This window comes from Neolamprologus multifasciatus, chromosome 8 (assembly GCF_963576455.1).
Source record: "Neolamprologus multifasciatus chromosome 8, fNeoMul1.2, whole genome shotgun sequence".
NCBI lineage: Eukaryota > Metazoa > Chordata > Actinopteri > Cichliformes > Cichlidae > Neolamprologus > Neolamprologus multifasciatus.
This window is the reverse complement of record NC_140446.1, coordinates 13,404,665-13,425,683: the sequence shown is the minus strand read 5'-3', so window position 1 is coordinate 13,425,683 and position 21,019 is coordinate 13,404,665. Positions and strand designations below refer to the sequence as shown.

Here is a 21,019-nt window from a genome sequence, read left to right as displayed (position 1 = left end):
TCCACGGAGATAGAGGGGATCCATCAGAGTGAATGTTTTCTGTATTTTTTTTAACCTGGGCTCTGCTATAGATTTGGGGCACTGTTTTTTTTATTATTTAAAAAAAAAAGGGGGGGGGGGAACCTACCAAAAAACGTTGTTATGACAACCACACCTTTTTGGACACATTACCTGTTTTCATTTGTTGTGCAAACATAACAGATACGAGGGGGGGGAAATTTATTTTCAGGGCACATTTCCTTTATTCTGTGAATCTCCTCCTATAAACACAGTCAATTTCAGCCCGGCTCTCAGGCCATTATGATTCACAGAGGCCGAGCATGAAATTAGTTTCTTTTTTGACAGACACATCTTGACTGACAGCTCAACAAATGAGAAATCATTTACTGTGAACAGAGCAGACGCCTGCTTTTGGCAGAAATGCTTAGGCGAGTGCTCGACTGCGCGCGCGCGCGTGTGTGTGTGTGTGCACATGAGCTTGAAAGTACATTTTATGTAAGGTTCTCACTGGCATCAAAACCACAATAGCAGGTCAGGGAACAAAAAAGACACTTTACAATACAATTCTTTACATAGCTGTAGTTTAACGTTGTGTGAGAGGACAACAAAGATACCATCGTCACAATTTCTGTGCTGACAGGAGGATATTTAGAAGATAATTAGAAAAACTGAAAAGGTGACCGCAGAAAAAAGGCAGGAATTATTAAAATATATTTTAATAATAGATAATTAGCTACCAAGCGTACAAACCAACAAAGTCACCTGCTAGCCAGTGCCCTCAAAATATTTACCTGAGAAAGGACGCATTTTATTATAATTATACACCTATTCTGGCTTCACTTGTTGTTTTTAAATCCTGAAATGATCTTACCCCACCTTACCTCTGAGCTGCTTTACCCCTGCAATACTGTCTGAGTTACCTTTGCACGCTAGACAGTCACCTACATTGTCCATTTAAAAAAGTGATTTTAAAACTCAATTATACTGTTTTGGCCTTCGACCCAGCATGAGATATTGTTCTGACTTGCGCTTATTGCATTATAGTTGCCTTTTTCTTTTTATTCCATTATAGTTGTTTTTATTGGTGCTTTTACTTACCATTGTTTTCAGTGTATTTGTTGATTTTTGTGTACAGCACTTTTTGTTAATCTCCTGTAACTGTTTTTAAAGTGCTTCATAAAGAAAGTTGGTATGGTACAGCTGAATTGGTAGACTGCTATTGTTCACTTGATTGAGCAGGTAACCCAAATGCTGAATGGGCTGGTTCAAATGTGTCCTGGACCATTTCCTGTGTGTCATTCCTCCTCACTCTCCCCCAACTTTCCTGCCCTCTTTCTACTGTCCTATCAAAATAAAAGCTTTGAATTCAAGAATCAAAACTCTACAGCTAAAAAAACAAAAACAAAAAAACAGTGTTGTGCTCAGTTGACAGTAACTGAACACAACATTTCAGTCAGTGCTTTAGTACATATTGGCTCTAGACTATGACAGTACTTTCTTGGGATATAATAAAAAAATAACAAAAAAATGTATTTTATCAGATATTATAGTGTCATATGTTCTGACCTGCTTGTTCCATTTACTGCATCTATATTTTGCTAATAGTTTTAAAACCTCAAAGAGCACTAGGTACCCTGTTAAAGGGCAAAAATCATAACAACAAAGTGAACTGCAGCATTAACCCAAAGCTTTGAAATGAGCTGTGGAGTAATGAGGTGAACGCAGATAAAGCAGACCAATACTGTGCCCTTCCTCTGCAGGACAGACTTTTCCTCACTTTGCCATTAATGGCTTTTTGCATGGCCGATATATATACTGTATAATATGCAGACAATGGCAAATTTCTTCACCTTGTGAACAGCAGGTGAGAGTTCATCCTTTCCTTCATGTAAACTTAGTAGCTCTGCAAGAAATATTACTTTAATATTAAATTGATTTTATCAATAGTTCTTTAATTCTGACTGATTGTTTAAAGATAGTTGAGCTGTTTTTAAGTGCAATGCTGCCATCTAGTGTTCAGAAATCTTTACTATGCCATGTCTGTGGTGAAGTTTTTACAGGTGCATTTTTTAGACTTCAAATCATTTTTAAAACTCTCTTTGCATTGCAAAATGTGGCCCATGAGGAGGTTTATATATTTGTTTTGAAACCTGAAAAAGTATACTGCATATGCTTTTTTAAAACCTTATTCCAAAGTGGATTAAATAAATGTTTCACCTCGAAATTCTACATACAATACCCCATAATTACAAAACAGAAAAAGTTTGCTTGAGATTCTTGTAAATTTGTTAAAAATAAAAAACAATCCAGTTTCTTCTGCCTATCCAGGGCCAGGTCACAGGGGCAGCGGAGTAAGCAGACAAGCCCAGATCTCCCTCTCCGTGTCCACCTGCACCAGCTTGTTGGGGGAAGCCCAAGGCATTCCCAGGCCAGTCGAGAAATATAATCCTTCCACTGTGTCCTGGCTCTGCCCCGGGGCGTCCTCCTGGTGGGACATGGCTAGGACACCTCACCCAGGAGGCATCCTTGTCAGATGCCCAAAACCCTCTCAACTGGCTCCTTGGGATGTGGAGGAGCAGCAGCTCCACTCTGAGCCCCTACCGGTTGTCCAAACCCCTCAACCTATTTCTAAGGGAGAGGCCAGCCAGCCTTCTGAGAAAGCTCCTTTCTGTTGCTTGTATCCGCAATCTCGTTCTTTTGGTCACTACCCAAAGCTCGTGACCATTGGTGAGGGTATGTAGATTGACCGGTAAATTGAGAGCTTCACTTTTACGCTCAGCTCTCTCTTCACCACGATGGACAAGTACAGCATCTGCATCACTGCAGATGCAGCACCAATCTGTCTGTCAATCTCCTCCTCCCTTCTCCCCTCACTCATGAACAAGACCTAGATACTTACACTCTTCCACTTAGGTCAGTAACTGGTCTCTGACCCAGAGTGGGCACTCCACTCCACTCCAGGACATTGACAGAGTGGTTGCAAAGCCACTCCTTTGTTATCTTGGCTGCTTGCTTAGGGTCAGTGTCATGTAGGAAGTTGAACAATCACCCTAGTTCAAGGTCTGGTCTGTTTGGCAGGTTATCATCAAGGATGTCTTTGTGCATTGCTGCATTTATCTTTCCCTCAACTCTGACTCATCTATCGCTTCCTGCTGGCGAAGAACATCCCACAAGATGATGCTTCCACCACCCCGCTTCACTATAGGGAAAGTATTGGCCAATGGATGAGCTGTGCCTGGTTTCTTCCAGACATGACGCTTGGGATTCAGGTCAAAGAGTTCAATCTTTGTTTCAATAGACCAGAGAATGTCGTTTCTCATGGTCTGAGAGTCCTTCAGCTGCCTTTTTGGCAAACCCCAGGTGTGCTCTTTTATCTCACTAGTTTACCATACAGGCCTGATTGGTGGAGTGCTTCAGAACTGGTTGTACTTCTGGAAGGTCCTCCTGTCTTCACAAAGCAACACTGGAGCTCTATTGTTGATCACCTCCCTGATCCCTTCTACCTCAGTCGCTCAGATGACCAGCTGTAGGAAGAGTCCTATTTGTTTTAAACTTCTTTGATTTACAGATGATGAAGGCAATTGTGGTCTTTGGAACCTTCAATTCTGCATAGGTTTTTTTGTACCCTTGCCCACTGAATCTGTTCCTTGATACAATCCTGTCTTGGAGGTCTACCGACAATTCCTTGGACTTCATGTCTTGGGTTGTGCTCTGATATCGACTGTCTGCTATGGGAGGTCATATAGACAGGTATAGGCCTTTCCAAACTATGTCAAACCAACTTTCTTTTTAATACATTTGCAAGAATCTCAATCAAACTTTTTTCCCACTTTGTTATTATGGTATATATTTTGTGTAGGAGTTTTGAGATAAAATAATACATTTATTCCATTTTTGGAATAAGAATGTAACAAAAATTAAGGCAAATGTGGAACAAGTGAAGCGCTGCGAATACTTTTCACTGTAACTCCAGCACAATCGATCCATTTTATTAACCACTTGTGCTATTCAGGTCACACGGCACAAAGTATTGGGGAAAAAAACAACAAAATAACTCAAAACAAAGTGCATCTTGTATGTTATTTATTTCATTTCAGATTTACAAGTTATTTCACATTTCTTTTTTTCTTTTTTTTTAAAAAAGGCTAGCAACTCTCCGGTGTTACAGTTAGCAATAAAACAATGCAAGAAAACAACTGCATTTATGGTACAGCCTCTTCAGAAGTGTAGCCCCTCCAATCACGACCACCCTCAGCAAGCAAAGTCTTGAGCTTTTATTATAACAGTCTCACCCAACTCCCTATTAAGAATAACCAAAGCCACCTCTACACCTGGCATTACAATGTGATCTGCAACTAGATAATTTAATGATGGGAAAGTATAAGGAATGCAGGTGTAATTTTATGCACTGTGATTGGTATGTAATCAGACAATCCAGGGCACATTTAGAGGTGCTTGGCTTGCACTCTGATTAGATCTGTTAGTGTAAATGCAGTTAGTGCAGCCTAACAACATTAAGTTTAAAAAAAAAATCATCTACCCTTCAAGTTCTGCCTCTTCCTGCTCGCATCATTAAACTGAAATGTTAAGCAGAACCTTCGAAGTCTTCTATCTCCTCTTTCCAGAAATGGATAATATTAATTTCTGGACACAGAGATGGCCAACTTGCAAAGATAAAAGATTCCATCTTTAACTTGTGAACTAACCAACCAACCAGACTAACCTGCATATAGAGACAACGTCAGGACACGGTCAGATGATTTTATACAAGGGCTAACTGCTAACTCCAAAATGTCACCTGTCACTATCAAGATAACTTACACATGCTAATGTCAGGTGCTTATGCTGCATTACGACAAAAAGATTAAATCGCTCTACCATTTGTAATTTAAGGATTAATATTTTTGGGTACTTTTTTTTCCCCACTGAATATAGGCAAATGACAGGAGTAGAAAACGTGTGTGCATATATAAATATACATATTCTACACACACACACACACACACACACACACACACACACACACACACACACACACACACACACTCCAACAATTCCAACAACCTCAGCATCATGCTTCAAATTCATTTATAACAGCATTCGATCATCAGAGAGATGCTAAAGATCAACAGGGAGGCGGACAGACACAGAAGGGAAAGACAGAGAAGAAGTAGTGAGGGATCTTGGGAATTCCCTCTAGCTTATGATTTGCTTTACAAAAGTTCCTTTAATCAAACGGGATGCAGATAATCTCATCTGTAATCTCAGTGTGGAAGTGGCGAGTGGTTCTGCCCTCTCCTGCCTCTCTGGCTTTTTGCTACATGCTGTCCTTAAAATGATGTTCAGGGCTCGTTCACCAAGTTCGTTTTTTCTTGCTTCTTAGTTGCCGCCGCAGCACCGGCTGCTGCTGCTGCCCTGAGGGTTAGTTTGTTCTAGATCTACTCCTGTCCTTGTCCGCCCACCTTGTCCAGCTGTACCCTGGGGCTCGCTCTTCGGTAGCTTCTTCGCTACAGGGACAGGGGAACAGATATTTCAAAATAAAGCTACGAAACACCAAAACAGCACCAAAAGGTGACAATAAACCAATACAGTTTTTTTTTAATCTATCACGTATGTTAGGTTAATTTGTGATTCCAAACTGGTCAACTGGAATATGTGACTAAATGCATTACTTACCTATAGCCATGAAAATTTCATTGACATTCATAGCAGTCTTGGCTGAGGTCTCCATAAAAAGCAGACTGTTGTCATCGGCATAGGCTTGTGCCTCCTGAGAACATGATTTAGATATAAAAGTTAATCAACAAATTCAAATGAAGTCTCTAAATATCAGATTTTTTGCTTATATTAAGTATATTAAGATATGCATCTTTATACCTGAAACTCGACAGCTCTTTTGTTTGCGATGTCCGCTTTGTTGCCAGCCAGAGCGATCACTATGTTGGGACTGGCCTGCCTTTGAAGCTCCTTCACCCAATTTTTCGCACGATCAAAAGTGTCCTGAAAAACCAACAAACTTAATTTGCATTTCCCCAAAGTATTTAGCACTACAGCTATCTTTAATGTTGGTCAAGCATGTTTTCTTTTTTTTAATTTCATACTAGCATAGCTGATGTGACCTCAAAAAGCCCACAAGCCCATGAACACACACGAACACACACACGCATATGTTTAAAATTAACTTACACTGAGTCAAAGCACACCCTCTGTCATGTATGTAAAAATAATCTTAAATATTAGGTAAATACAACTGCAGGTGAGAAACAACACACAACATGTTACACCGTGTTATTATTTATTTAACTAAAATTTAACTAAAATGCAGAAGCACTGTGTAAAAAAATTAAGCACACCTCATTTTCTCTATGATGTTATCAGTCTCTCACATCACTGTGAAGGAATTCTGGCCCACTCTATATTGCTTTGTTTATGCAATGCTTTTTAAGCTCCTACCACAACATTCAATGAGGTTGAGGTCCTTACTTTGACTGGGCCATCGAGGCATCTGACTTCTTTTCTTTTTCCAGACATCGTTATTATAGATCTGCTGTTGTGCTGGGAATCATTGTCCTGTTCCATGACCCAATTTTAGCTATTTTTTAACTGTCAGACAGATGGCCTCACATATGACTCTAGAACAGGGCTCCCCAATCCCAGTCCACGAGGGCCGGTGTCCCTGCAGGTTTTAGATCTCACCCTGGGTCAACACACCTGAATCACATGATAGTTCATTACCAGGCCTCTGGAGAACTTCAAGACATCTTGAGAAGGTAATTTATCCATTTAAATCAGCTGTGGTGGATCAAGGACACACCTAAAACCTGCAGGGACACCGGCCCTCGCGGACTGGGATTGGGGACCCCTGCTCTAGAATAATTTGGTATACTGATGAGATCATAGTTGAATAAAGAACCGCAAGGTGTCCAGCTCCTGTGGCCGCCAAAAGCCCAAATCACCACCCCTGTGCTCTCACTTGGTATGAGACGTTTCTGCTGATATGCTGTGTTTGGTTTTCACAAAAGTGGTGCTGTGCATTATGGACAAGCATCTCCACTTTGGTTTTATCTATTCAAAGAACATTGTTCCACACATCTTGTGGTTTGTTCAGTGCATTTGCTGGAAGATTAGAAACTGTGTTTAATGTTTTCCACATGTGAATATTAGTTTTACTGAGAATAATAAATTTAATTTATTTGGAAATGACATTATAACCCTTTAAAATCATCGCTGATGTCTTTCCTCCTTGGCATTGTAAACACACACACCCGAATGCTCCAGACCAGAAAATTGAAAAGCATCTGCTTTTACAGACGTGCTCACACTTACTAATGATCAACTAAAGTGCCACTATTTACACTCTTAATTCCTATGGAAACAGTGAGGATGTACTTAGTTTTTCACACATTGCTTTTTCATTTTGGCTTAGTTTTAGTTAAATGAATGTATCATGTTTTGCTCTTTATCTGAGGTTGTATCTAAATCATAGTTACAGGCTAATTGCAAAAAACCAAACAAAAATAAGTGAGAATCTTGAATCCTTCAGTAAAAGCCAAAACACACCTTAACAATTGTAACTGTTTTTTTCAGTGATTTTTAAAAATGATCACTGATTATCAGCATATTTTGCCTTCTTCCACTTTTGGGAGCAACAAAACAATGAAACAAATGAATTAAACAAAGCAGTATCTGCAAGCATCATACAGTATGTCACGAAACTGAGTACACCCCTCACATTTTTGCCACTATTATAATATAAACCACTGGCAACAAAAATGAGTAAACCCCTAAGTGAAAATGTCCAAACTGTGCCCAAAGTGTCAATATTTTGTGTGGCCACCATTGTTTTCCAACACTGCCTTAACTCTATTGAGCGGGGAGTTCACTAGAGCTTCACAGGTTGCCATGGGAATCCTCTTCCACTCCTTCATAATGACATCATGGAGCAGGTGGATGTTGGAGACCTTGCGCTCCTCCACTTTCCATTAGAGGATGCCCCACAGATGTTCAATAGGGTTTAAGTCTGGAGACATGCTAGGTCTGTTTAGCAGCTTACCCTCAGTTTATTTAACAAGTCAGTGGTCTTTTTGGAGGTGTGTTTGGGTTTGTTATCATGTTGGAATCCTGCCCTGTGGGACAGTTTCTGAAGGGAGGGGATCATGCTCTGCTTCAGTATGTCACAGTACATGTTGGCATTCAGGGTTCCCTCAATTATGCGTTCCTCAGTGCTAGCAGCACTGATGCAGCCCCAAACAATGACACTCCCACCACCATGCTTGACTGTAGGCAAGACAAACTTGTCTTTGTACTCCTCACCTGGTTGCCACCACACACCCTTGACACAATCTGAACCAAATAACTTAAGCTTGGTCTTATCAATGTCCTTAGTCTGCTTGTCTTCAGCAAACTGTTTGCCGACTTTCTTATGCATTATCTTTAGAAGAAGAAGAAGCTTCCTTCTGTGAGGACATCCATCTGATGCAGTGTGAGGCGTATGGTCTAAGCACTGACAGGCCTTAATGCCTTCAACTTCTCCAGCAATTCTGGCAGCACTCATACATCTATTTTCAAAAGACCTCTGGGTATGACGTTGAGCACGTGCACTCAACTTCTTTGATCAACCATGGCGAGTTTTGTTATGAGTGGAACCTGTCCTGTTAAACTGATGTATGGTCTTGGCCACCGTGCTGCAGCTCAGTTTCAGGGTGTTGGCAATATTCTTATAGCCTGAGCCATCTTTATGTAGAGTAACAATTCTTTTTTTCAGATCCCCAGACAGTTCTTTACCATGAGGTGCCTAATAAACTTCCAGTGACCAGTATGAGAGAGTGTGAGAACAATAACACCAAATTCAACAACCTGTTTCCCATTTACACCTGAGACCTTGTGAAACTAATGAGTCACATGACACTAGGGAGGGAAAATGGCTAATTGGGAACAATTTGGACATTTTCACTTAGGGGCGTACTCACTTTTGTTGCCAGCGGTTTAAGCAATAATGGCTGTGTGTTGAGTCATTTAGAGGGGACAGCAAATTTTCACTGTTGTATAAGCTGTACACGGACTACATTGTATCAAAGTGTCATATCTTCAGTGTTGTCCCATGAAAATATATAACTAAATATTTACAAAAATTGGAGGGGTATACTCAGTTTTCTGAGATACTGTAACTGTTACCCTGTGCGTGAAACCTACTGTGTTGGTAATGTCATAGACCACGATGGCTGCTTGAGCCCCTCTGTAGTACATTGGAGCCAGGCTGTGGTAGCGCTCCTGACCCGCTGTGTCCCAGATCTCAAACTTCACAGTGGTGTCGTCAAGGCAGACAGTCTGAGTGAGGAAAGCAGCTGCAGAGAGAATGAAAACGTAAACAATAAATAAATGAAACACTCAATCTTCCTAGAAGACTATCCTGTTCACATCTGATTTGAAGATAAGTTAGGAGGCATTGCATCACTTCAGATTAGCTTGGGCACAAATTCATATAATTCTAAATGCTACATCTACAGATGGATAACCTCTGTGTAGGATAACGCGCCACATCACAAGACTCGTATCATCTCGAACTGGTTTCTTCAACGATCAGTTCACTGTACTTAAATGGTCATCACAGTCACATATCTGAATTCAACAGGGCACCTTCTGGATGTGGCTGAACAGGGGTTTGCATCATACATATGCAGCTGAGAAATATGCATCACCTGTGTGATACTATCATGTCAATATGGACCAAAATCTCAGAGTAATGTTTTCGGCACTAGTAGAATCTATGCCATGAAGAACTATGACAGTTCTGAAGGTAAAACGAGGCCCAACTTGGTACTAGCAAGATGTGCCTAACATACTGACCAGTGAATGCATGTTCTTTATGTGAACAGCTTTTATTTTGATGAAACATTTGCCAAATTTCAGCAATGTTATTTAAGGAAAGCTCTTCTACAGATGCTTGTTTTTAAATGACATTTAACATTTGGGAATACTTGAGAGGAATACGAAAGGCACATTTACCCATGTGAGTTATCAAACCTGATACAGCACTAAGATTCCTAAATTTCAAACAATATTCACTTAACATGCAGACAGCAACATAATCTACCTAGAGAAACCCCTACAGCTTCCGAACAAAATCAGTTTCCTTCATTTAGAAACGTGTTTCTCACCTCCAATGGTGCTCTCCTGGAATTCGTGGAACTGCCCTTTGACAAAGCGCAGCACTAAGCTCGACTTCCCCACCGCTGACTCCCCCAGCAGGACCAGCTTGAACTGGCAGATTTTATTTGCTGCTGCAGCACCATTAGGCCTGTTTGCTCCTCCACCACCACGTCCAGCCATTGACAGAGACTGTTAGGAAACAAACTAAATACTCGGAGTTTGGGAAGAGTTGGAAGTCCACGCACCGATTGTGAGCGAGGTCAGAAATCACACTGCGGGGCGACAAAACAGCGGTGATCCAGGCAAGCCTGAAACATTTTTTAAAAAATAAACTGAACCTTTTTTTGTGGGTACATTTTAGGAATACATATCTATAAGTGACTGATTTTTACGTTAGCTTGTAGATAACACTTGTTTTCTCATACCTCTGCTCGACTAACGTTTGTTTATCCCCGATTATAGCGTAGAAACAACGCAGTATCCATCATATAAGTTATTATTAATTACGTTATAAAGCCTGTCAGCTCTTCTATCAGACAATACCGAACTGACACAAAAGATTCACATCAGTCGCTGTCATGTGAAGTTCATAACCATAGATCTACCTGCGGTCTGTTCACTTTTTTAACTGCTAAAAGTACAGCTGAGCAGGTCTCCGCCATAGTTATCTGAAATTATTTGTTAGCAGCAGCAAATGTTGTTTGGTTAAAAAAATAAAAATAAACACTTAAATGATAAAATGGAAAAGGGCACCACATACAGCCTTGAACTCTCGAACACTGATATCGATATCGGCCTGAAAGACCTAGTCTGGCATGTTAGTAACAGCTGACGAGTTAAGCTAAAACAACCTAGAAATGGCTCCATTCTGTTTTTAATGCTGTCTCACAAGCTGAAATACTTCTGTAGTAAACAGGACACTAACAAACAATTTAAGTGTGCGTATTTGTAGTTACAAGTCCAAAAGCACCGGGTGAACCCGCTAGTCGTTTAACTTTGACCGTCTAAACGGACAAAAACACCATCAGTCAGACAGTTAGCTCGGAAGCTAAAGCTCGTCTGTATTAACGACGATCAAATCAGTTCATAATGCTAATCGGCTAACAGGAAGTTTTGGGTTTCTTACCGACAACGAAAAACAAGATTCGCTGTACCGTGTGTAGAGTGACTTATAACGATGTTATTTCTCGTTAACAGCGTTTTCTCCCGTTCCACTAAAAGACTTCCAGCTTCTGTGGAATATATGCTTCCGCCTTCAGTAACAAAAATACTTCCTGGATTCGCTTGTCATGTGATGTGATGTCACAGCCAATCAAATACGGAGATTGCAGAACGTCAGCAGGAGCTAGCTCAGTCCTGTACTATTTTTAAAATGATCAATGACAGAAACACTTGCAATGACTTTTAGAGGAAGATTATTTCGCAGTGCTTGGGTAATTTGCAACAAAGGTTTAAATTCAAAAACTCATACTCCAAAAAAAGACTTGATCCAACTTTTCATGACATAATTGACATTATTTTTTTTTATTATTATTATATCCTTCTGGATGTTTAGTAAGCTAGAAATACAATTAGATGTTATGCGATTTAAAAGACACATTTGTGTAGCCAAGGGATTCATTAATTCTATTTATATTTTCAGAGATATTTACGCAATTAACCAAGTATTTTCTTCTTTCCTAATAACTGGTTGTGCCACCCTTGGCAGCACAAATTGCAGTCAAGCTTTTGCAATAACTGGTAATGATTCTTTCACAACTCCGTAGAGAAATTTTGGCCAACTCTGCTTTGCAGAATTGTTTTAATTCAGCTACACTGGCGGTTTCTTGAGCATGAATGGCCTTTAAAGTCATGCCAAATCATTTCAGTCGGATTTATGTCCAGACTTTGACTCAGTCACTCCAAAACCTTTCTCACATTTTGAGAAACAAAAACATTTTTCCTGTGACTCTTTAGTAACAAAGGTCATCTCTATGCAGAAACAACACATGGTTAAATGCCACATGGTGGTGCAATTGGAAAGCAAATAACATTCGGAGGGATTTGGAACACACTCAAAGATACAACCGTATTTTGTTTTCCAGAAAATGTAAGTTATTGTCTGATTTTGCTTTCTTTTCTCCCCTGAATTATAGTTGTATTACAATAAAGTGAAGTAATCTATTCTAAGGAACACCAGACTAACAAAGGATTTGCAGTTATGATGGCCATAAAACAGTGTAAGTGTATAATTAGTTGATTTTATTGTGAAAATTGTATTACACAATATGTGGGATTGGATTATTTATTCGCTGGAAAATATTGTGTATGATAGCCATTTATCTGTTGCACAGATCAGCTGAGCAGCAAGTGGCAGATGATACACCGGGCTGATTCATTATCCTGCAGTCATTTGACTTCATGCAACCTTTGAAATATCTGGGAGCTGTGGAAACAAGGAAAACAAGGTGGTATGAAATCATCTGTTGTAACTGATTTAATTTTGTTCTTTTTTTTCCTGCACACTAAACCAAATGAGGGTTTGGACTTACTAGATCCTGCATAAATGATGGCACTGGTGCAGACATTGTTATAGCCATGGCAGGTCTCCACAGAGTTTGGGCAGTGTCGCAGACCTCCACAGTAACACTTCAGAGCTTCACCTGGGAAAAAGAATTAATCAGGTTTAATCACTGTAGCAAAGCATTTTCACAGCCAATAATTTAAATACAGTAAATAGAACAGTAGCAGAGACTCCCAAATGTGCCTCATTGACAGATATGGAAAATGATGCATATATAAAAAAGGCTGCAGCTTCACTCACTCTGGCTGACGACCAGCAAAACCAAAACAGCAACAATCACAGTCTTCATGTCTTCACGATTTCTCGCCTCACTGCACCAATCTCTGTATGAAAAAAGGGAATAAATGTGAGAAGATCAAACTTTTTAAGCACCTCCATAATCCATATATTGAAGGACAAACACATCCCACCTGATGAATGATTCTTCTGGAGAGTGATTCCTCAAATGTGTGACAGCTGGGTTTCCATCCTCCTTTTTTATTTGGTCTTGTTGTGCAAGCGTGCAGAGTGAAATATCAAGATCAGACTGTGATGCTGCAAAAACACACCGTGACACCACTTGACTCATCAAGAGAATGTGCAAATATATTTGCACACCAATTGTTCTGTTTGTATAAGCAACATATGCAGCGCAAAGTAACAACATGATGTGAGGACACGTATACAGCGCAATCAGCCACTTTGGACCAACACTACAAATAAATAAATAAATAGGTGAGCAAATTGTAACAGGGTCAATTTGCATGACAAAACATGATAAAACCTCTTCAAATACAGAGAATTGTTTAGTTTGAAGATTTGTTATTGATCTTGGAAATACCAGAGTGCAATCATAAGGGACATTTTCAGATCAGTGTGTCCCTGAAAATTTCCAGTAAGCAATCAAATAGAGAAGCTGTTTTACAACATAAACAAACAGATGAAAAATGTCTGAAAAACAAATCTTTCAATCTTTGAATACTAATAAAAAGAACCCTGAAAAATAAAAAAATAATAATCATAAAGTGTTAATGTAGAAGTAGGGAATAAATGTGAGAAGATCAAACTTTTTAAGCTCCTCCATAATCCACATATCGAAGGACAAACACATCCCACCTGATGAATGATTCTTCTGGAGAGTGATTCCTCAAAAATAATCATAAAGTGTTAATGTAGAACTGGAAAGAGATTTTAAAAAAACATGACCTTTTAAAACACGATTTTGATTTTGTCAAAGTTGAAAACTGCCAAATAAGCCCATGGAGTCTTTGTAACAAGACAATCAGCATAAACCAAAAAGGTCTCAGCATACATACAGAGCTGTGCAAAAGTCTCAAGTCACTTCTCTTTGTTAATGTTTTGTCAGGAAAATGTGAAATAAATGCAGACATATATGGAAATCCAGTATCCATTTACAAAGAGTTTAATTTGACATCAGGTTCCACTGAGATTCGAACTCAGATCACTGGATTCAAAGTCCAGAGTGCTAACCATTACACCATGGAACCGCTTCTCAAAGACTGGTGTCACTGAAAAACCAGAGCTTTTATTTACTGAGTATTGGCATAATATAAAATGAAAAATAGAAGAAGTGTCAAGTCACCCCTCATTACTTTATGTTTTCTTGGAAAATTGGAATTTGGTGCAGCGATTTATTGAAACATCTGAAAAGATAAATTAAAATGCAGCATTTAAGGGAAAAACAGAGTTTGTACAACTCTAACGAGCTTGAAAATCAATATTTGGTATGATCACCTTTATTCTTTAACACATTCTGAACTCTTTTAGGCAAGCGTTCTTGTAATTTCTTTAAATAGTCTAGCTCTCCAGGCTTCTTGAAGGACATTCAAAGCTCTTCTTTAGATGTTGGTTGCCTTTTGTTCTTTTCTCTGTTAAAATGATTTAGGATCATTATCGTGCTGAAAATTGTCAACCAGATGTTTTCCAGATAGTACTGCATGATAGATTCACATCTGACAACACCGTTCCCAACACCACTGGCTGAATTGCAGCCACAAACCATGACAGAGTCTCGACTGAGTTTCAAAGGTTTAAAGATTGCTGTAGACACTCTCACCACAACACATCTCCCCTGACCTCCTCTGGGCATAGTGATGATGATTTGAACAAAAAAATTTGTAATTTGGATTCATCTGGATCTGTTGATTTTCAGTCCAGTTCTTATGTAACACCTCAACCTGTTCTTCCTGTTTGCCTTGGTTAAGAAAGGCTTTTTGACAGCCAACCATCCTCTGGGACTATTTCTGACAAGGTCTCAGCAAACAGTAGATGGATCAACTGAAGGGCCAGATGTATGTGTCAGGTCTGCTGGATTTTTTCTTACCTCTTAATGTCCTTCAGATACTGTTCACCTGCTGTAGATATTTTTTAGGCCTGGTACTTGTTCGGTCCATTTGTCCAATTTCCCTCTATTTTAAGGACACACTGGACACCGTGCTGAGATATGTCACGTTTTCAGCTAATAGCTCTTGGGATTTTGGGAGTTTGCATTAACTTTGACATTTTTCATAGATTCTACTAAAGAAATGGGAACAAATTGTGTGACAGGCTGCTGGTAACAACATGCATAAAGATACAATTTAAAATTGATTTTTTGGTAAGTTGTCTGTTAGGTATACTGCCTTTTTATTGTTCATAGTGAGCGTTAAGTACAAGCTTACATCTGGTCTTGTCTGGTCTTTGCAATTTCTATCCCACTTAACTCATGTAATTTCTGTCAAGTAATGAAACCAAATGAAATCCTCTAGTGTTGGCTAATTAAATACAAACATATAACCTGTGTCCTTACTTTTACCATACTTCTTACACATAAGACTAATTCAGGAATATAACATACTGTGCATGAGGTATAGTATTGAGGTCAGTACATCATACCAACTCATTATGTTGCACTGTAAATATCAGATCTTTTATATCAGTGGGTTTTTTTTGTATGTATTTATTTTAAAATATATATACAAACATCTGTAAACAGTCTCTTTATGTTTGTGTCATTTATTTCTGTTTTGAACATTTTCCTTGTTTAGTCATTCCAGTTTTCTAACACCCATGTAACAACGCTTTGATGCATTTTCCCAATAAATGAATAACAAAAGGATATTAATAATAATCTAAATATAGCTTCCTGCTTCTGGCTAAAGCATAACCTTTTGACTGACTGACAATTTTAAGTCACATTTTAATGTCCTCGGTGTTTCAGTTTTTTGGTTAGTTTCCTATAACAGCTTTTTGTATGTAAAATCAGAAATTATTACTTTAACAAACCACTGACAAACCATATTTCATGATGAGCACCTCTGTAAATTGGCCATAACAAACCTAGTTAGTGTTCAATAAATAACTAATAGTTCAAAAACATTAGTGTAATGAAGTGATGTTGTCATTTAAGAAAACAAACCCAATTAATTCTCTAGAGAATAGAAAATAATACAAATAAGAACTGATATAAAAGCCAAAGATGAAATAAACTGCTCTTTATTATGAGAACACCAGAATGCACACTACATGACAGTAAACATGTTTACAGGCATTAGTATCTGTTGCACAGATCAGTTGAGCAGCAATGGATAGATAATACACCAGGCCGAGTCACTGTCCTGCAGACATTTGACTTCATGCAACCTTTGGAATATCTGGGAGCTGTGGAAACAAGGAAAACATGGTGGTATGAAATCATTTGTTGTAACTGATTTAATTTTTTTCTTTTTTTTTTTCTGCACAGTAAACCAAATGAGGGTTTGGACTTACTAGATTTTGCATGAAGGAAGACAGTGCTGCAGACATTGTTAAAGCCATGGCAGAACTCCACAGAGTTTGGGCAGTACGACAGACCTCCACAGTAACACTTCAGGGCTTCACCTAAAAAACAAAGAAACCAACTGGGTTTGATACAAGAGCATTCAGGAAGCTGCAATTTTATCTCTAAAATCTAAAAATACCCCCAAAACCCCAAAAACGATATCTAATTCAAAGTGAACTGTTGCAGAGCTTCTCAAGCCTCACTTGTTTCATGGGCAGATGTTTGATATAGAAAGTAGCTTTTAAACAGGGCTGCAGCTTAACTCCATCCTCCATCCTCCTCCTTTTTTATTTGGTCTTGTTGTGAAATTGATGCAAATCCAGTGTATCATTAACTCAAAACTTCATCTTTGCACAAACACAGAGAGAAAGATTAAGATCAGACTGTGATGCTGCAAAAAAAAAGAAACAAATCAGGTTTAATCACTGTAGCAAAGCATTTTCACAGCCAATGATTTAAATACAGTAAATAGAACAGTAGCAGAGTCTCCCAAATGTGCCTCATTGACAGATATGGAAAATGATGCATATATAAAACAGGCTGCAGCTTCACTCACTCTGGCTGACGACCAGCAAAACCAAAACAGCAACAATCACAGTCTTCATGTCTTCACGATGCCTCACCTCACTGCACCAATCTCTGTATGAAAAAAGGGAATAAATGTGAGAAGATCAAACTCTTTAAGCTCCTCCATAATCCACACAATGAAAGACAAACACATCCCACCTGATGAACGATCCTTCTGTTGAGTGATTCCTCAAATGTGTGTCAGCTGGGTTTTCATCCTCCTTTGTTATTTGGTCTTGTTGTGCAATTGATGTGAATCTAGTGTATCATTAACTCAAAACTTCATGTGGGTTTTTGCACAAACACAGAGTGAAATATCAAGATGAGACTGTGATGCTGCAAAAACACACCGTGACACCACTTGACTCATCAAGAGAATGTGCAAATATATTTGCACACCAATTGTTCTGTTTGTATAAGCAACATATGCAGCGCAAAGTAACAACATGACGTGAGGACACGTATAAAGCGCAATCAACCAATTCTTCTGACCTGTTGTGTAATATTTGCATTGCTTTTGCATGCTCAGTGTAATATTACCTTGAACACCTGGAACACCCACATGGTGGATCCTAGGAAAACACACACTGACACAACTTACAGGGAATGCACAATATGCAGTTGAAGGAATAGCGTCATATTCCGATGTTTTCCAACAGATTTTCCAGTTAAACAACTTTGCTTCTGTTAGAAAGTGTAAATAATGAGTTAATAATGAACCAAATTTACATAAAAATGTAGATATGAAGAGTTACTCTGTTCCAATCAGCAAAGAAGATCATTTGTTTGCTTATTTTCTTGTCTGGGAAGTTTCATCAACAGCTTCTTTTGAAAAACACAATTATTGTACATTCACTTATATAATCAGATTGAGTGGCGAGTAAGGACGAGGATAAACCAGCGCCATTGCCTTCAAAGGCCCTAATGAGACGCAGAGCAGCTGCAAATCCTCTTCTTTTAAGAAAGCACGGTGCTGACTTTGTGTTCTTCTGTGGTCGTCTGAAATTTTATTCAACTTGTGGACACATTCATGTTTCTAAAAAAAACAATTTTTTTCCTCTTTAATCCTTTCTTCAAAGATATCAAAAATTAAGCCATTTATTTCAAAGCTGAACTGCTGCAGCCCTCTCGTTTCTCATTTTGTTAAACTCGGGGCTGCAAATTTAACTTAATTATCAAGATCATCAAATCATCAAATTTCCAGAGTAATAATAAAGTAAACTAAACAAATACAGTGATGTCTAATAATTGTGAGCTTTGGTCTTTTTCAGGCATCAGTACTAATCACCTAATAACTAAACAGGAAACGTTTGAGGAAAAACCGCAAAAACACGACTTTTCTTGGCATATAAAAGTCTTTATACTGATATATGTAAGCAATACCATGAGATTTGAAAACCACAAATAACCTGTCAAATAACAGCAAAGCATCGTAATCCAAATCCAAGAAAATTCTGAGCTTTGCCTCAGTGAAAAATAATCCAGTTTCTGTCTTTTTCTTTTTTCTCAAGCTTTGACACAAATAACCGGTAACTGCATTTTCTCCTTAAATAATTCCAAAGCTTATGCTTACTGCTGATGGCTTATTGCAACTAAGCAGTCATATATAGCACACAGTATGCTGGTTATTCTGACATGTTTTCTGTCTCTGAAATATCATTTGCATAAACAGTGGTAAGTGTGATACAACAGCAAAGGACACAGTTGCACATTTTCTGCATATTTATTTTGTCAGCCAGAGAGAAATCATTCAAAAGTTCCTGAATACTCTGAATATTCTATAAGTGTCATAAGTTCATCTTTTTGTCCCTCGGAGGCATTTTTATTTTGTAAATTAAGACCAGTTTAAATATTTAATGGGACCCACTTTATTTTTTTCTTTGAAGCTAAATCTTTTTATTTATGTTTAAATTATGAGCAGCTATGGTGTGTTTATTGTAAATGCTTGAAGAAGATTTTCTTTTGCATTGTTTTGCTCTATTTAACGCTTTAGTGAGGAAAAATAGGAAATTTTGACGTTTTAAGACTGCTTTAACATAATTATAACTGAAATCATAAGTAAGTACTGTGTACTGGTTGGTGGAGTTTAAATATTAGATACTTATTGTCCAAATATTCACAAAACAACCCAGAAGGCTGAACCGAGAAAGACATTCAATTAAAAACAATAAACAATCTACGCCGTGTGATGCACATACTCTACTGTCTACATGCAAAGTGAGGCATGTTTCATTTTTGTTCCTCTGTATTCTTAAAACAGCAAATCATCCTCACCTCTCTGCACATAGATACAGCGCCTGTGTACACAATCAACTGGTTGTCATGTAGAATGCTTACACATTAATTTGGAAACCTTTTCCGTAGGAAAAAGAATAAATTACTTTACCATGCAAGGAGGTAACAGGCATTATCAACTGCAAGTTGTTCTGAAGATGTTGGAAAAAATATACAATATATATACTGGAACCCACTGTCGTGAGCTTTTTTCTTTTTTAGACACACTTCAGTAAAGCCAAAATGAAGCACAAAATACATGCTTTTGCATAGAAATATTGTAAATTGCGTGGAGTTTGAGTAATAAGGGAGCATGGGAAGTAAAAGGTGGGGAAACAGAGCACACATCGACAGTCTCTGCCAGAGTCTCAGAAAACACTGTTGCATGAAGAAGTTGCATGTTAGAAATTTCGTGTTGGGTTCTGCTTTGTTCCAGTCTGCTGCTGAGATGTGGAAATATTAATCCGTGAGGTCCAGGCACCACGACTGCTCTGTGCTCTGAGTCTGAACGCCGATGCTGGACCTTCGTGAAGATGCACTTCCACTGTCCCTGCTTTCCAAAGAGCCTGTGTTTCCCAGTAGGCATTCCAGACTGGTGTGCTCCACCGCAGATGGGTCACCTAGTGGGAGATGGGGCTCAATAACATCAGATTGTAACGATCCTGAATCCAAAGAACTCCCAAAAGGCTGGCATGGTAATGTGGGTGGAGAGGAAGAGACAGGGTGGAGAGAGGAGTTTGAATCCTTAATTTGGAAGATTGAGGTATCCTGGATCAGAGGGTGAGATGGCTGGGTGGACATCAGGACACACATGGCCTCATTTGAGGCTTTTAAAGGATTAAGGTTGGCATAATGACTGGGTGATGTGTCCAGCAGGCTGTGTGTGGACATTCCTGTAGGGACACTGGACAAAAGGCAAGAGTATTCATCATTATCACTGGGAGGCTGCAGGCACAAAGTGGGCTGGGACTTACTGATGGTAGTTGAGCTAGCACCGAGGGGTCTGTTGTCTTCATGTCCAGCATGAGGTGGAAGGCCTGGACTTCCTCCATGGAAGCCTGGGCTGATGCTAAGAAGTGATGGGCTGGTCCACAGATGTGCAGTCATGCTCTCAGAGCTATGACACGGGACAGATTTAGGAGAAGATTTTGGAGAGAGTGTTGGACAGTGGTTAGCAGGCGGACTACAGGACTGAGGCCGCGGGTGGCTCTCTGTTGGGGTTTCAGCAGTTCCACTGCAGCTCCAGTGGCCAGCGGCTGGGGCACTTTGGTGGGAATAGTGGCTCCCGGGAACGTTATGGAGGTGGAAGGTTGAACTATGACTAAAAGGCATGCCGCTGTTGGAGGCTCTGGGAGAGTTGGACGCCATTTGGACACCACACGGATGGGAGGGGAAAGAGGCATTGTAGTGATGAAAAGATACGTGAGCCTGGAGGATGTGCATCATGTGGTGAAGGCTCTTGGTGAGCTCAGAGACTTCCTGGTTTAACGTGCCCATCTGTGTAGAGAGCACTTACAGTTTACATGTGACATTTAAAGACTTCCAACTTATTCAATGTAGGTAAATTTTCAAGGGAAACATTAAGGTAACAAATGATAAGGTTCTATCGCTGCTTAATTAATGAATTAATCAGCTTCTCTCTTTAAAGTTTACTCTCAGGCTGATGT

The 21,019-nt window shown here is 39.2% G+C and overlaps 2 protein-coding genes and 1 non-coding gene across 8 annotated transcripts in view; all 3 read right to left on the bottom strand.

Annotated features, from left to right (window-relative positions):
• Window positions 1–4,066: 4,066 nt before the first annotated feature.
• Window positions 4,067–17,150, bottom strand: LOC146512659 (ras-related protein Rab-5C-like). Of its 5 annotated transcripts, none has more exons than XR_014875787.1 (9): window positions 12,953–13,116; window positions 12,681–12,791; window positions 11,276–12,574; window positions 10,158–10,457; window positions 9,193–9,344; window positions 5,878–6,000; window positions 5,677–5,770; window positions 5,015–5,507; window positions 4,067–4,984 (listed from the first exon to the last, which is right to left on the bottom strand). XR_014875787.1 is itself a non-coding variant. In XM_085170904.1 (9 exons), the coding sequence occupies exons 5-9, from the start codon at window positions 10,327–10,329 to the stop codon at window positions 5,380–5,382; spliced, it is 669 nt and encodes a 222-aa protein (XP_085027030.1). In that variant the 5' UTR covers window positions 10,330–10,457; window positions 11,276–12,574; window positions 12,681–12,791; window positions 12,953–13,033; window positions 13,123–13,242; the 3' UTR covers window positions 4,067–5,379. The 5 variants fall into 5 exon arrangements, 4 of the variants coding, with proteins under 4 accessions (XP_085027030.1, XP_085027034.1, XP_085027031.1 ...); XM_085170904.1 differs by adding an exon at window positions 13,123–13,242 and having other exon boundaries at window positions 4,067–5,507; window positions 12,953–13,033; XM_085170908.1 differs by lacking the exon at window positions 12,953–13,116 and adding an exon at window positions 17,068–17,150 and having other exon boundaries at window positions 4,067–5,507.
• Window positions 14,128–14,199, bottom strand: trnaq-uug (transfer RNA glutamine (anticodon UUG)). Its single transcript has one exon. It is a non-coding gene; the product is annotated as a tRNA-Gln (tRNA).
• Window positions 16,455–21,019, bottom strand: part of kcnh4b (potassium voltage-gated channel, subfamily H (eag-related), member 4b) — a 48,642-nt gene continuing 44,077 nt past the window's right edge. Inside the window, exons 1-3 of one of the 2 annotated variants that reach the window (XR_014875786.1) lie at window positions 17,068–17,183; window positions 16,715–16,858; window positions 16,455–16,570 (exon numbers count right to left, since the gene is read on the bottom strand). Coding sequence is in view for 1 of the 2 variants with exons in the window: in XM_085170876.1 (XP_085027002.1) it covers window positions 19,812–20,849 (1,038 nt within the window). In the remaining variant the exon portion in view is untranslated. The other variant, XM_085170876.1, reaches the window with a different exon arrangement.